We start from the raw sequence: 16,160 nt of genomic DNA, 5'->3' as shown, positions 1-16,160 counted from the left end.
TTAAAGTGGGGGGCCAAGGCTAGCAAAAGTAGGGGTCAATACTTACCCCCTTTTACTGCAGCCTAAAAACTACTTGCTTCGCATAAAGTGGGGGGGCATGGCCCTTCAGCCCCAGTGTGGTGGAGAAGGGATGTACTGAAAAGATGTTGCAGCAATTAAAAAAACTCAGATGCAGGTTTTATCATCTTTCTTGATGACCGATCTATGACTAAACCATTTTTACTATAAATGTAGAGAAAGCACTTTATGAAATTGCTCAATTTGGAGCTTTCTATAGCCCTGGTGTTCTTGCTTCTTGGGACAGTAATGCTGTTGTGTACTTGAGGACAAACTGTCAGAATCTTGAGAAGTTTTGATATTAATTGTTGAAAAGATTCGTCGGAATGAGTATAAATGAGGGAAAGCCAAGAGAAGTGCAAAATACTCCATATTTTCCAATATTTCTATCAAAATTAATTGGCCAAAATAAATAGCAATCGAAACAGCCAAAACCATGTTATGGCAAACCAGAACAATCAGGGGCCTGGGATAAAAAATATCTATTTGTAGGCCAACATTCTGCAATTTTGTTGTATTCTTAACACAAGTGCATAGAAGGTGTTTTTTGTACATTTACCTCGCTATGATTGAGTTTCATACTTTGTGGGGAAGACTTTATGAAATTGGTGTGCTCTTAGGAATGTGTGTTCTAATTATCTTGTTTAGCAGGAATTCACTCATCAAAAATTTACTTTCAATGCTGAATATGTTATTACCTGTTAATAATTAATACAAATTATACAAATATTTCCTCCGAAATTAAAAGGTTCAGATTGCTTGCCGTACTTTCGTCTGCTTTTCATTTCAATTCTTGGATCGACATGACGTTTTCATAGCTCAATAGAAAGTCTCTAATACCTCTGCTGCACGTGACTTTCGAATCAATATTTTTTCTCTTCTAACTGGTTGGATTGTTCACCATTTCTGTATACCGAAATGTTAAGAAATCAGTTGCTTTACTCAGTCCTTGTACAATCTGACGGGGGTTTTAGTCTCAAATCATCCCATTCTTAGTGGCAACCATAGAGTCGGTAGGGTGGCAACCCTGTTCATCAAAGCATCAAAGAATAGATTGAGTAATATGCGTCGGCCGCTTTTCCTAGACAATAACATGTGCAAATAAATTCTTTGCCAAAACCTGCGACCAATAATTATTAGGCTAACAACGTCAACGATAGTAAAAAGGATGTCCTAACTTTGCAGAGTGGTGGTGTTTGAGAAGGATGGTATTTCAAATCACTAAACGGGCATTGTTTTTGCGATTGCATCTTCAGAATTCATTCGACGTTTTCTCGCAGTATTATGTTCCTGCAGCGGTTGTGTACCAACAACGTGAAACTGTGAGGTTTTGGATGCCATAGTAAGGATTTGTCTAGAGGTAACCATTCACTGAAATGAGGATTTGTCTAGAGGTAACCATATATGCTTTTGACCACTGATTATCAAAGTTGTTGTCAGGTCTTGTTTTGAACAGCTTCAAGCAAAATGGTATTTACTTATAGGCATCTCCACAGGTTATTCGCAGACAGGTCATGGGAGACATGGAGCTGGGTATGATTCAGCTCCGCTAATCAGGCAAAATTTATCGCATTTCAGACTCCATTCGGGCAGTTTCAAATCAATGAAGCATCAATATTCGGCAAGATTTTCATACTAAGCTACGGCGATGTTCGTAGATAGCTTTAGGCAGAATAATTCCTTTCCACCATCCACCAAATAATCCAATGCTAAAGAGCAAGCGATTTAGAAACTGGATGTACGAGATTGTAACATTGCTTGATATTTTTATGGCTAGATTAGAGAGTCAATTTCAAGAGCAGAAGACAGGACTGTTTTTGATTTCATGAAACGAAAGAAATTGAAGTATAGATTAAAGCCGTCAAATGATATATGCTTTGGTAGTCCACCACCCCTCCCCCTTCTTCAACTATATTTGATTGTCCCTGACAGGGGCGCACATTAGGGGGTGTGTGGATGAGATCCCCTCTACCCTTTTTTTCTAGAGTTAGTCAAAAAAACTATTTATTGGGGAAAAGTCGGTATACGATTTCGATAATCTGAATCTATCTTGGTCCGGTTTATTAAATTTTGAGCAAAGGTCGATTCTCGCCACAAATCGGTAATGGAACTAATAAATCTTCTGCTACAAAAGAACAAGATAGAAAAGAACTGTTTCAGCAGATTTTTGTTCGTCTCCAAAGCCCCATTTTTAAATTTCATTTGTTTTTTTGCATATTCGCAGGGCCTACGCTACGAGTTTGAAAGTGAGGGGCCAAGGCTAGCAAAAGTAGGGGACCAAGGCTTTTTTCCCTTTTACTGCAGCTTTACAACTACTTGCTTTGCAAAAAAGTGGGGGGGGCATAGCCACATTATCTGGAAACTAACAGTAGTGCCTCTAAAAGTGGTGAAAAGGTGTTAACGGAAAATTTGTCAAAACATTACAAAAAGAGATAAATCAGCTGTTGAAGGAGAAGAAACTACTGGAAAGAAATTTTTTTAGGATCTGAGAAATAACTAATCGGCAGATTTGTTTTTTAAAAATATTATAAAGAAAGTTTCAAAGTTTGATTGTATTAATAATCCATTCCTGCTAAGAAAGAGAGAATTGAAATGTAGTTATAAATTCTATCAAAATTCGTTTTGACCAGCTAAGTTTGAAAGTTTTTTATATCCAGAGTCTTTTTTGCTAAAAGCTCTTTATTCCAACATATTTTAAGATAAGATTTTACAGAATAATATTCCAAATGCACAAATATTTTGTCCTCCATCTTATATTTTTCTTCTATTTTTCGTCCCATTTTATTTTTTATCTACGATGGCCCCTAACTTTTATGCAGAGAAAAGTAAAGTTTTCGAGGAAAAGATAGAGAGAAATACAGTTTATCATTCCGTTAGTTATGGTGTTGAACATTGCTAAGAAATATGCCCTTAGCCAAAGTTTCCTTACCATTTAGATATTTAGAGTACACAGAGAAAGTATGTAGATCATAAAGTTTTTTTTCGAAGAAACCGAAGCAAGCTGTGCGTTACACCATAGTGGTTACACAATGTACTGTGCGAGTAACTAACAGCTTTTCAAAAGTGACCGCTAACTAACAACCATTATACGGTCTTGGAAATGCATGCCTGGTTTAGGGGCCTTTAGGGTTTGGCTGGAGAAACCGGACAAGATTCAGAATAACTTGGTGACGGAGTTTCGTGTTCATTATAGCCTAAACCTGGCCTAAGAGGCCTATTTGTTATCGGACAAGCTCTGAAATGTGTTTATAAGGGAACATCAGCTGTTGAGAGAGAGGAAATTGTTAGGGAATATATTTCTAAGAACATGATAAACTAAAAATGGACAAATCGTCAGATTTGTTCTTCGAAAGTATTTTCAAGAAGCTTCGAAGTGTGATTTCATCGGTGATTTTGTCCAGCCAAGAAAGAGTCGAAGCGCTGATTATAAAGCTGAAAACGAGTATCTTGGTAAAGGGAGATTTAGATAAAGGCAAAACATCTTGTCCACCCTTTCCACTCACTAAAAGAACACTATAGTCTACTTTGAAATTAATTTTAAAAATCGTCTTGACCAGCCCAGTTTGAAAGTTTCAAGTCTTGCGTCGTTTTCATTAAAATTAATTGTTTCACAAAAGTTCTTACAATCACATTTTACAAAATAACACCTCGATTTTATAAAATTGCTTAATCCTTTTTATTTTGATGTATTTCTATTTTAATATTCTTATTTTTCTTGATATTCATGTTTTTTTAACTGTGCATCATTTAATACTCCTGACTCTCTCACTTGATTTCCAACTTGATGTAAAGCCATTTTAGTTATACTCGTTGCGCTAAAATGGTTATTCTAAAACTTTGCAAGGCTTTTCCTATTTTATCAACATTAAAATAGATAAACTATGAGATATAGTGATAAAATCTTAATAATTTTGCCTTGGATTTCCTCCAAAAAAAAATTTATTTTTGATGTTCTTGATAATCTACGGTTCGTGAATTACCGTTTGTCAGGAAACAAGAAAAGTTAAAGCACAACGGTATAATCCTCCAACTTTATAAACTTTTCTCTCGGCAAGTTATGCTGTGGTCTTTCTCAAAACTGCATGGCCGTGGAACCGTTATGTTTTCTGGACTCTGGATGAGGATGCAGCTTCATAGACAGGGAATTTACTGTAACAATCTAGCAAACTGGGTAACCGAAATTTTTGAAGTGGGTATGATTCTATGATGGTTGGTCGTCAATTTAAGCCTTGGGCACATTTTCGAAAATTTGTTGTTGTCACGTGATCGATGGCATAATTATTCCCCGGTCAGTAAAATATTAATGACAACATTTCTTAAATCTGAGTATACCATTCGAAAGATCATGCAAAACTGAGTCAAAAATGATAAAACACTTATATTGTTTGACTTATTGTTTCGAAATTATAGATGTTTGAACTTTCTATGACGTCATCAAAATGGCCGCCACTGGATTTTGTAAAGAGCATTTTTTCATCGTGTGCGCTCTACTAAAACAATTCTTAGCAACCAAATTGTTTTGTAAACATACAAGTTAGGTTTCAGTTATGCCGAGATAAGCTGCCCTCTAAGTTACAATCCTCTAACATTATAGTTAACTAAACATTATGTTTTCTGGAGTCTGGAAGAGGATGCAACTTCAAGATCTCAACACTATCTGTTCAGCACGACAGTTGGGATATGTAGATGATAAACCTTTGGTTCTTAACGGAAACTTTTACCCAAAACATATTGGACTGACTTTGCATATCTAGAGGCTCATGTGGTAGATATTCTTAAAATAGATTCCAATGACGTCATTACTGTACCACTCCGTTGGAAAATAGGCCTTCTTGAAATCATTGTGTTAATGGGTTTGTAAAACTGCTTTCCGTCTAGGAAATGCTATAAAAAATGATGAATGCCAACAATGTTTTAAAGTGTTTACTTTAACAATGAAATAGGTCTGTTATTGGTTTTGGTTTGCCTGCATTATACACATAATGGGTTCTCAAACTGAGCAGCTTTGCAAACTCAGGTTTCGCAGCATGAAGTGTAATCTACCATCGACCGTGCAAATAGACAAGTCGAAGAGAAAACATCGTGGATCGATTTTGCTCACTAGTAGCTAGATTTTTTGCAGATTTTAGCGTTTGAATCAATATGTGCAAGTGTTGATTCTTCATTAAGCCTGGAAAAAATTGCTATTGCAGATGGAAGCTTCTCGCAAGTTCTGTTTGAACCCAGATATAATGAACTGTAAAGAATTAAAATTGTTCTAAGTGTTTGTTAGATATGTAGATAAGCCTTCACAAGAGTTTCATTTTTGTTGGACAACAAAAACATTTGTATGAAATTCTGACTGCAGTTTTTACAAAAAATCTCTCAATTGTTTTAATGAAGTCGTTTCACAAAACGCGTTTAATGTGTTTCATCTGCTAGAGGGTAGCTCATTTTAAGCAGATGCCTACAGCAATCGAATTAAAATATCAGTTTCAAAAGAATAATATGAGAAGCATGCATATACCCGTTTTTAAGCCTACCCCTTTTAAAGTTGATTGTGCCTTTCATCGGTTTTCATCTGCCAAGGAAAATTCTAACCATTCTTATCCAATTATTCTAATAAAAAATCTTCCAGTGATTTAATGGTTCCATCAGTTTTCCTATTGCTAGCACAAATTGGATCATGGAATTGGCGGGCAGATCTGCAATCAATTTTCGTTCCTTTTTTTACTTGCAGTTTAAAGAAACCCTATTTTAGTTCACAATACCTTAGTCAAGAAGCTTAGCCAATTTGATTTACGAGTAAAAAGATTTCGTACCTGCCAATTATCTTAAGCTCCTTTTTTTGGTCTTTGCATCTTACAAACATTTACCAATTACCATATACATTTACATCAAGCTCTTTATCGCTACTTTCTTTCACATCTCAAGAAAAATTTTGATATCAGTTCTCTAAAAGAGCCAGTCTTTGATAAAAACGTCTAATTTACCCCGAATAGAACATAAAAGGCAACAATTGCTTAGGGGTTGAGTTCCTTGAGAAGAACATTCAGTTGAACCTCTTTCCCGCCAGTTCGGTGATTCAGTTTGCGACCAAGTGAAAAGTAAATAAAAATTTCAAAATTCATAATGCTTTGTGAAGGTAAAGCTAAAATATTTGACGGGTTTAAAGCCATAAGGCGAGAAAGGGCTTTAAAGTTTGATTACAGATTTACAGCAGAATTCATAGTATTAACTGGGCTAGTCCATATATCAAAATGCTAGATGGCTGCGATAAGGTATTAGTAGAGGTACTAAAATGTAGGCTTCTTCCTTATTTTTTATGTAGCCTTTTTCTAGCACAGAAAGAGACCAAACTATTCTGAACTCTGTGTGTGATATCTAAACCCGACAATCATTTTATGACTAACGTACTACTTTGCTGCTCAATATATTCTGCTTCTGAAACCTTCGTTCTACTTTGTAATAAATATCAATGTGGCAAGTAATGATTGTTGCTCCACATTGAAATATAATAGGGTCCTGAAGCAACCAACCATTTCTCAAGATAACAATGATCATTTGAAGAATCCTCCATTATTTGAAAAAAAGAATTTCAGTGTATGGGACAGTTTTCAATGATTTTTCTAAAAATATTGCTACCTCGTTACCAATTTTTGACTCCAATTATTTATGTTTGGTTTGCATGTGACGTAGATTTCAATTATCCAAAGAGAAGGCTCATTACTGTGTCAAGGTGCATAACATTAAATGACGTCATAGCTTGTCGTAGCATTTCGTAGACCACATAACAAATTGTTGCTCGAGGTCAGTAGATGCAACATCCACTTCTACGCTTCAGGTGACATTAAGTCCAATTTTATTTTTTGTTATTCGTCAATACGGAGTTAACGAATATTAGTTTCTACAAAACCTTTTCAATTTCGGCTTTGTCAAGCAGGTGGCCATAATCAAAGATTTTCAAATATTTAGAGATACCACAGCCCACATTTCACATGAACTTGTCGGTGATTTTTGATTTTGAGGTACGACACTTCCTGGCCTGTGTTACCAGAGACCTACGTGAATCCACAAGAGTTGGTTTACTTTGAACGGCTTGGTTTTATATTGACGACTCATTCATGTGGTATGTGTTTTCTCCTGTTAACCTATCGTTTTTGCCACGCCTAGCCGCAAACATTCTCTTGCTTGTACTTGTACTGGAAATTGGCAATATTTAAACTGGCAAACACTATATTTTAAAAAAAGTTAAGTTTTCCTTCCTCTTGATCTGAGAATACCAACAGATTCATTTTTAGTCAAAAGCTCAGTTGAGGATGGCTCAGTGGTTAACTTCATAGATTATAGATCTAAGGGTTCGATTCCTGACCCATCTAGACTTTTACATAGGGTGAGGGGAGTCGCCACCGCTCTGCAATTCCAGACATAGCACGAGGGGGTGGTCATGCCGAGAGGAAGGACCAGGCAGTGAGGAGGGTTTTTTCATCGAGTTATGATATGAGATAAAACTAGTTCTATTGTCTGATGATCGCATTAAGCGTGAAACTCAGATTAGCAACTTAGAACCTTCCTGTTCTACACACCAAATAGCGTGAAACTATATATATATATATATATATATACATATAATAGCTAAATAAGAATATCAAATTTTAAAATAACTTCACCCAAGAGGAACCCTGTTACAGTAAAATCTGGCCAGCATGTCATATGCTTTAAAGAAGGTCAAAACGAAGAAGTCATAAAAAACTGCGCAAAGGTATTGTGAAGACACTATCCTCAAGTGAGTGATAGAGAAAATTCTACCAAAACGGCGCTGATTAAAGATTTGAACCCCGTCCTTTGAAGGTTTCAATTTAAGATTTTATGTATTCGGCTATCAGACTTCATTGAAAAACGTCTTAACTATGACAGAATCATGTTATTTCGCTGTAGAGTAAGGATAGAAACGGTAAAGGCTGCAGTGCACGTGATTCAAAACTGGCCGCAATCCCCGGTTTGGGAAAATGCTTATATTTGGTAATCGCAGCAGAGATTCACCGTTTACCAAAAATTTTCTCATCACCAGAGGGTAAGGAGAGCTAAATATAATAGTAATCGGAGAGATGTAACTTTTGCCATAATATATGACTGGTCTACAAAATTTTAATTTTTTAGTTGTGTAAGCGCTATAAAAACGAAAAGTGAAATCATTAACTGCGTTCGATTTTTAGATTCTTTTGAAGACATGCATTTGATATGAGCAATCAGACTGTGGGCCGCCAGTAAGACTCTCGAAGCTTCATAAATTTCATGATATTACAGGTCTGAATGCTTACATCCCAATTAGTCACTGTTATGACACAATACTTTTTGACGAAAAATCAAGCTATAAAAAGGCTATTCAAAGGGTTAATAAGTAGGTTGTAATAAGTAACATTTGTGAATACTGCATTAACATTTCCAAAAAAAAGAATTCGTCCCATAAAACTGTTTGTGATTGACTGTGAAAGAAGACTGAAATACTTTATACTGAGTATGACCTTACAGTATATATATAAAGAGTTCTACATCGAGTATGTTCATGTACTTGCACCATGCATGAGCCAGACCATCATGATCAATTGGAAGGGAGGAGGGAGACAGGCAGGAGGGAGGAAGGAGGGAGGAAGGAGGTAGGAGGAGGGAGGAGGGTGGAAAGAGGGTGGAATAAGGGTGGAAGGAAGGTGGAAGGAGGGTGGAAGGAGGGTAGAAAGAGGATGGAAGGAGGGTGGAAGGAGGTTGGAAGGAGGGTGGAATGAGGATGGAAGAAGGGTGGAAGGAGGTTGGAAGGAGGGTGGAATGGGGATGGAAGAAGGGTGGAAGGAGGGAGAGAGGGTTATGGGAAGCCGCCGTCCTCCTCATAATTACTAATACCATTCTAAAAGAATATTTAGCAAAAAGCAATGAAGACTATGCTCCTCTCTCAGCACTTCTCGGCCTCAAGGAATTTCACTCTGGTGGCACTGTGAAACGCTAGGTATTCAAAGCAACCCAGCTAGGACTCAAATCTGCCAGTCTAACTGACAAATAGTAATGACCAGGCAAGAAGTATATAGCTTTTACTGTTTTGTTCTGATATGATTTATTCAGGAAATTCTTATTATTGACTGTCTGAAAGAGGGCTTTGCATGTATGGATTTTGGTTGCGAATGTTAAGGAGCGTCCACATACGCATGTGTATATCCTAATTATGAACGATATAATTATTGAACAACTGGCGGAAATTTGAAATTGGATGGACAGAAAAGTATATTGGATGAACAGAATCATTTTGGGTCCTTTTGTTGTAAAATATGCAACTTGCTATTGGTATCTGCAGACGTGACAATGTTTTACAACTGCAGTTTAATATGGTTTAATACTGCATTTTCAAGTATTTCTAGGCTCAATGTTTAATCTACCGATTTGAAATTCAGCCTACCTTGAAACTTGAATTAAATCATACCGCTATCATAGTGAAAATAGGAGCGTTTGAAAAGTCATAGAATTTTTAAACTCAAATTTTTAAAAACGTTTCTTAAGATCAAATCAGTTATTTCTTAACAATAGATGCACCCTTTCTGGCTCTCAGAAAACCATTGTTTTGAAAGCAAAGTTCCTTGGCTATAAGCTCGTAGCTGTTTAAAGTTCCTTCGAATAAGTTGTCTTCTACTGTCATCAGTGCATTCTTATTACCTAGACTTTTATCCCGCATTACATTTCGATTTGTTTTGGATTGATTGTATTTGAACCGCAAGGCAAATGACCTCGTTCTATACGTTATCGTCACAGTGGTAATAAGATCCGTTTTGAGAATTTATGACAAACAAATTTAGAATTCTTTAAGTTTTAAAGCCGACATTTAAACATCAAATAAGAAGAATCATACTGACATGATTTGACTGTTAAGTACAATATATTGTCAAAAGGACAAATAACAAGCAAGGGACCAGTGACTCAAGCGCTACGGGTATCATTCATGCAAACAAGACTAAAAATTAATCAATTCATCGACAGTAGCAGTCCCCAACCGATCAAAAACAGTCTGGCGTAAGTAGTATCTGCAGTGGTAAACCATTAATGAAGCAACTTTTAGCTTCTGTCTTTGTCAAATGCAAGTCACGGTGCACAAAAAAAATCAATTGCTACACAACACACGGTGGGTTCTGGCTGATATGGCTAAATTCCAACATGCGAGAGTTTTGATTGGGTACATTTCTAAAAAATGAGGTCTGAAACGTTTAGGAACTGGATTGAAAAAATCAGATTTTTTATATCTATAATAGTATGTGATATATCAGCTCCTTTCTAATTTAGGAATTTTTGCAAAAAAGGATTGATACCGTAATTTACTTCTGCATCTATGTCAATGTCTTAGTGATAGGAGACAAATACACAGCCGTCCAAACTTTTCACAATGTCCTCTGGATTCACATGACAATGTGAAGATGTTGTACTGTGATTTAGTATTGTAAATGAGGCTGTAAGAGAAAAGGGAGATTAAGGCATACCGGAGAAAAAGGAGATGATAGTTAAAGTGATTTAGAGTGAAGTTGAGTAGAAAAAAGGTGTTTGAGAAATTGAAGGAAATATTGAGGAGAATTCACGAGGTTTTTTGTGTTATTCTTGCCAAGTCGGATACTCCGTTACAACAATATTACTATCATTAGCCTTCACTGAATGAGCAAGTTTGATTTGTTTCAGAAATCTTTAACGCGCGTGAACAACCAGCACGAGCATAAAGAGAGCCTTGAGGGCATCCTACGATAATCTTATACTTTGTAGCTACACTAACGAATGATCCCGGAACTTAGCAGTAAGAACACTCACTTCATATATCAAAGATTCGTAAAGACAATGAATCTGATTGAGGGCAAATCTATAAACTCGACAAATTCGAAAGAGCAAATTCAAATTCGTTCAGGATCATAATACTTTGAATTAATTAGACAACAGAAATATTCCAATTTTTTCTAAGTTGACTATGGAAGAATTCAAAGAAAAAAGATTAATTAAACTGGTGGCCATCAAAAATTAGTAGTCATGTACAGTAACTGACTTTCAATCTAATCGAAAATAATATTTTTTATTTCCTGAGAGTTGATAACAGGAAGCAAAAAAGAAAGTAATTAGGAAAAAAATAGCAAGCGATTGATTTCCTTCTCCTTTCCCAACAAGGCTCATTATTCCTGTAAAAATTGCCTCTTCAAATTTAGTTAGGATTCAGTGATATTGTTTTAATTAATCAGCATAGCACCAAATTTCTGACAATCAATAAGAATCACCGGCCAAGACATGGTTTTACACCTGCACTTGTTAATGCAAGTTGAGCCTTAAGTAAACCTAAGAATTAAGATTATGGGCAACTGGTATGTTTCTGTGATTGTAGTGGAGGTCTTCGACGCTTGAAGTTTCTAATGGCAAGTTAACCTCAACGGGATGTTTGATATATTGCGTTCAATAAACACATACGTAGTGAATTCTGATAGACAATGCTGGATACAACGATTTATTTAACTGAAGAAAAGAAACAGAACCTGTATAACCAAAGCCTAACTATTTAAGCCTCAAAGTTTAAGCTAGAATTTATTTTTTTTAATTTTTCCCCTAACCGTGATTTTCGCCGTCCATCTAATGTGTAGTAAATATTTGAAAACCACTTTTGCAGTAAGCGTTTCTCTGATAGTTATCCATGAATTTCGCTTTTCCTGTAACACAAGGCTGCACTGCTGAAAGTACGAAAGTTTTCTTGTTTTTAAAGAGCTATTTTGGCCCAGCGCTTAAACACTTGTTGATTACCAAAGATGCTCAAGCGACTTCTTCAATGCGGATCGAAACAAGCCAATAGGAGAAAACCTTTCCTGATTTGCTTTGTTTTGGCCAATTCATAGACTATGGCCAATTATTGTCTATGGCCGATTTCATTTTGATCTGATTGAGAAGACCGGTTACGAAAAAAAGATCGCTTCTAGTTTTTAGATATACTTTTTAGCTTACTTGAATTTGAATCTAGTCACCATCGATTGACCATAAACATTTCGTAATTACCTCAGAGTTTTTTGGAAACAGTTTTCTGTCAGCAAATAATGTTCCTGCTTATTCTTGTCTCTAAAGAGATTATTAATAAATTGCGGAAAATCTACTCTCACCTGCAGTGCCTTTTTAATCAGTAAAGCATAGACTTCAAAATCATATTTTGATTTTTCCTAGGTTCCCAAAAGATGATGACTTCAAATATTCTTGAGCTACAGTTGTAGCTGTAACCTGTGCATTTTATCATTTCCTAATGTTCAATGTAAATAAAACTGGGTAGCGATTGCTTTTATTGAGCTAATGGACATGTTGGGGAATATAAGCCGCAATTTCAGTCAAATTAACTCTACTGGTGGAGAATCTATTGATGATAGCCACGTCACGAGGGCAGCTACCCTCGTTCTGATGCAAGTGTTCATCATTCCTGGTAACGGACTAATTCTCGCTGCAATTGGTTCCTTCAAAAAATGGTCAGTTTCTGATATCCTGATTGGCTACCTCGCTTTAATAGACCTTATAAACGGCCTAGGACCTGTAAATATCAGTTTAGTGATGTACTATGAAGATTCAGGTGGATTTCGTGGCACAGGCAACACTGGAGGGCTCTGCCTGTTTTATGCCTGGTCAAGCTGCTGCCTACGATTGGCAGCTTGCTTTGTTGCAACATCGATGGCAGTTGATCGATTTGCCGCTATCGTGGTGCCACTGCATTACAGAACAAGAGTTACGACAAAAGCAGTATCTCTCGGCTTATTGGTATTGTTGATAATCAGTGCAGTCATCGCTTCGCTACCTTTAGGCATCGAATATGTCCGCACGTATACACCGCTTTGCTCGTTCGACTTTACCAGTCCATTTGCCGCATCCATTGCTGGGATTGGATATGTTCAGCTATTGCTAGTAGTGCTTTGCTATGTATCGGTGATGTTTGGCGTCAACTCATTTCTTTCGCGACAGACTTTGATAAAAGCAACACAGATTCGCGCATCTATAGCCGCATCAAAATCAAAACGAGAGAACACAAATGCCGAAAACTCTCAAGTGCTTTCTCGTGCGACTTTAAGCCAAAGCTACCCCTTGACCCATTTAACTGTTGATCAAACAGGAGGCTTCAACAGGCAGTTTAGAAGCTGTAGTCTCATCCAAATCTCCAAATTGGAACAAAGAAACGCTGATAAGCATCATCAGAATAGGAGCCTTAGCCTCACACCAACAACTATAAAACGAGGCTCATTGTCAAATATTGTACTTTCGAGGACTTACAAAAGAAGCCAAAGTTTATCAGTGTGTCCAGAGATTAGAATAAACACCCATATTCCAGGCATTCATTCTAAAGACAATGTGCTCAAGCGAGGTTCGGGATTCGAGACGATTCAAGAGTCAGAAACCGACAACGAGGCGCTAGTCCAGCTATCGCTTAAAGATTTCAAAAGAAACAGTTCGACCTGGAAGCACAGTAGAAGACTTGCAATTGTAATGGGAATTGTCGTTCTTCTATTTTACATCAGTTGGATGCCAATCGTTGTAAGTATTTGCAATATGAGTTAGGGATCTGGGTTTAGAAGCAATCGGCAGATAGTGCCCTGGGTACCAGAGCCACATAATTTCGAGAGCTTAAACAGAAGATAGGTGTCGAGGAGCAGAGGCGTAGTGGCTTAAGCAACCCGATCAGCAATTGGCCAATCATTGAGCACAGCTATCAAGTGGCTAATATTGATTTGCAAATGGCTCTAGACTCTTACGTTTCTGTGGATTGCCTTTAAGTAAAAACATTCTCGTTGCCATTCTTTTCAAACTCACAAAATCTTAAGTTGATTATACAACTTCAGCATGGTCTAAAAGGTTGCCATGGGGAAACAGCTAGGTAAGACAAATGCGTATGGGTATGGGGTTGGGAAATCGGTCACGTTACCAAAAAGCCAGTAAGTTTGGAAAGGGTGTACTTAAAAAAGTAATGCATTAATGCTACAGTTAAGCATATACATTCACAATAAATTGGACAGATTGTATTGTACTATTTCGTACTAAATAATTTCTTTTCCCGTGGTGACTAGTTACTGGGAACAATAAAACAGTTCCTCTCAATTGTGCGTAATTTTATAGAACTTTGAGTCTTTCTTTAGTGAATAATTGAGCAATTTGGCACTATTTTACTTAGTTTTCCGTACTTTTGAAAAACTACTCGTATTTTTGTAGAGGGATTATTTCCCAGGAATATTTCTATATGATCAGATTTCAGATCAAGATTCTGCACCAGATGTGTGATTTTCAAATTCTAATGAATTCTAAGCAAAACATGTCTAAAACTACTTGGCTTCTTGAAAAATGTTTTATAAGTAGGCAGTAGAGGCTCGTGTAATAAGTAGGAAGTTGGGGTCGTTGTAATTCACGATAAAGAAAAATATCAAATATGTTTTTCCCCAGACCTGTGCTCGAGTGAAAACTTTTCTTTGGACAACAGAAAACTAATTGATAAAACATTTTACCATTTCAGATTGCAATTACAATAAGTTTGAAGTCCAAGGAAAACAAGAAATCATTGCATTTTGCAGCTGCTAGAATGACTTTAATTTCGTCAATGATTAATTTCATTGTATATGGCTGCATGCTGAAACAATACAGACAGGCTTACAAGGCTGTGTTGAAACGGATTTGTATGTGCGGCGAATCCCCGCATAGAAGAAAAGCTGAAGTTGGTATGTTTTATGCAATTTTTGTCAATAAACGTACAAGCAAATTTTAAATGGAGTATAAGCCAGTCCGGATAGTAGACGCGCTTTTCTTGATTATATCATGTCATCTTCACAAATTTGTTTTTCTGTTGATCTCCAAAAAATGCTGAACAGTGGTAACAAAAGAAAAATTTGTTTAAAACATAAACTAAATTTCAAGCCTCATTTTAATGGTTTTGTGGCTTTGCAGCCCCGATCACATTATCGCCTGTCGCGTTTGGATTTTGTGATATTTCAAAAGAAGTTTGAAATAAACCTCAGCTTGGCTGTTCCCCTTTCGTCTAATTTTTGAGCTGAAATATCTTTTAATTGTTTCTTAAATTCCATGTCTAGAAAACATACATATTTTTGAAGAACGACCTCTCGTAAAAAAATCTGTCTTGCAAACCGTTTTGTTTTCATAAACTGTATTTTTTTAGTCTTTTTCTGAAAAAGCTTACTGCCAAATACCTTACACTTTCTTTTGTAGCTAAGCCTACTAATGCGTCCTAAAACTGTCTTCAGTCCCAGCAAATCTATAGATCGTGTTGTTATAAATAAAAAGCTGCATTTTGAATCCTTAAAGGACAATTAAATGCAAATGGGAGCAGCCTGAACTTCTAGAACAATCCTATGACTAAGCCTACGTCCAGCGCACGAGTTAGGCCCTTTTGAAACATGACTGGATAAAAACTGAAATGAAGACGGATGTTGGCTCGAGGGTTCTCAATATCTTGGTACTTCCAGGGTTGTAGAAAGTAGTGTTAATGGCGTAAAATTTGGTAAAAGTAGAAACAAAGGCTGCACTTACGTCGTATTTTCCATGTCCTTCGCCCCTATCCTTCGCCATGCCTTCACTGCTGCAGCCTTGTTCAGCAATAAATTTGTATCCATTCTCTTGGGAATGTTTTACTACTCTAGTTTATTATCAAGAGAATAAATTCTTGTATGAAAACGCTTTTGTTAATAAATGTTGCAGTCACTTTGGGAATTTTCAAGGCGGCCTTTGGGGATCAGCAAATCACATGGAAAGTCATGCCTTGGAATGGACAAGAATGGAAAATGGCCTAAAATATGGAAACATTCGAAATTTTCAGCTGTCTTTACTGTATATGTATGACAATGCGTGACGATTCGGAGCATTAATAAAACTTTATAAGCCACGGACTCAAAAAAGGAATTGCAGTCAGTAGTGATGATTAAAATTTAAAGATTAAAGATTTGTTGTCTTATTTGTTTACAGAACCAGAAGTTAATGGTAACAAACGGCGCAAATGGTTTTCAAACAACACAGGGGAACAAGAAGCGAGAAAGGCAAGCGAAAAGCGTGTTCATTTTAAGCATGTCCTTAGGAATACCGTTGCACCAGTCACGTGA

The 16,160-nt window shown here is 36.7% G+C and overlaps 1 protein-coding gene and 1 long non-coding RNA gene across 4 annotated transcripts in view; one reads left to right on the top strand and one right to left on the bottom strand.

Moving 5' to 3' along the window:
• The window catches only part of LOC148958987 (uncharacterized), a 25,743-nt gene extending 9,711 nt beyond the window's left edge, over positions 1-16,032 (bottom strand). The window contains exon 1 of the long non-coding RNA XR_016144332.1: positions 15,595-16,032. This is a non-coding gene — a long non-coding RNA (uncharacterized LOC148958987). The remainder of the gene's footprint in view (positions 1-15,594) is intronic.
• LOC135693476 (uncharacterized) lies at positions 27-16,160 on the top strand. 3 transcript variants are annotated; one of them, XM_065211982.2, is made up of 5 exons: positions 28-1,399; positions 7,065-7,165; positions 12,250-13,596; positions 14,567-14,768; positions 16,027-16,160. In XM_065211982.2, the coding sequence occupies exons 3-5, from the start codon at positions 12,373-12,375 to the stop codon at positions 16,158-16,160; spliced, it is 1,560 nt and encodes a 519-aa protein (XP_065068054.2). In that variant the 5' UTR covers positions 28-1,399; positions 7,065-7,165; positions 12,250-12,372. The 3 variants fall into 3 exon arrangements, with proteins under 3 accessions (XP_065068052.2, XP_065068054.2, XP_065068051.2); XM_065211980.2 differs by lacking the exon at positions 7,065-7,165 and having other exon boundaries at positions 27-1,399; XM_065211979.2 differs by lacking the exons at positions 28-1,399; positions 7,065-7,165 and adding an exon at positions 1,418-1,451.

Source organism: Rhopilema esculentum, chromosome 11 (genome assembly GCF_057945365.1).
Source record: "Rhopilema esculentum isolate cy_ngs chromosome 11, ASM5794536v1, whole genome shotgun sequence".
Lineage (NCBI taxonomy): Eukaryota > Metazoa > Cnidaria > Scyphozoa > Rhizostomeae > Rhizostomatidae > Rhopilema > Rhopilema esculentum.
This window is presented reverse-complemented; position numbering and strand designations above follow the sequence as displayed.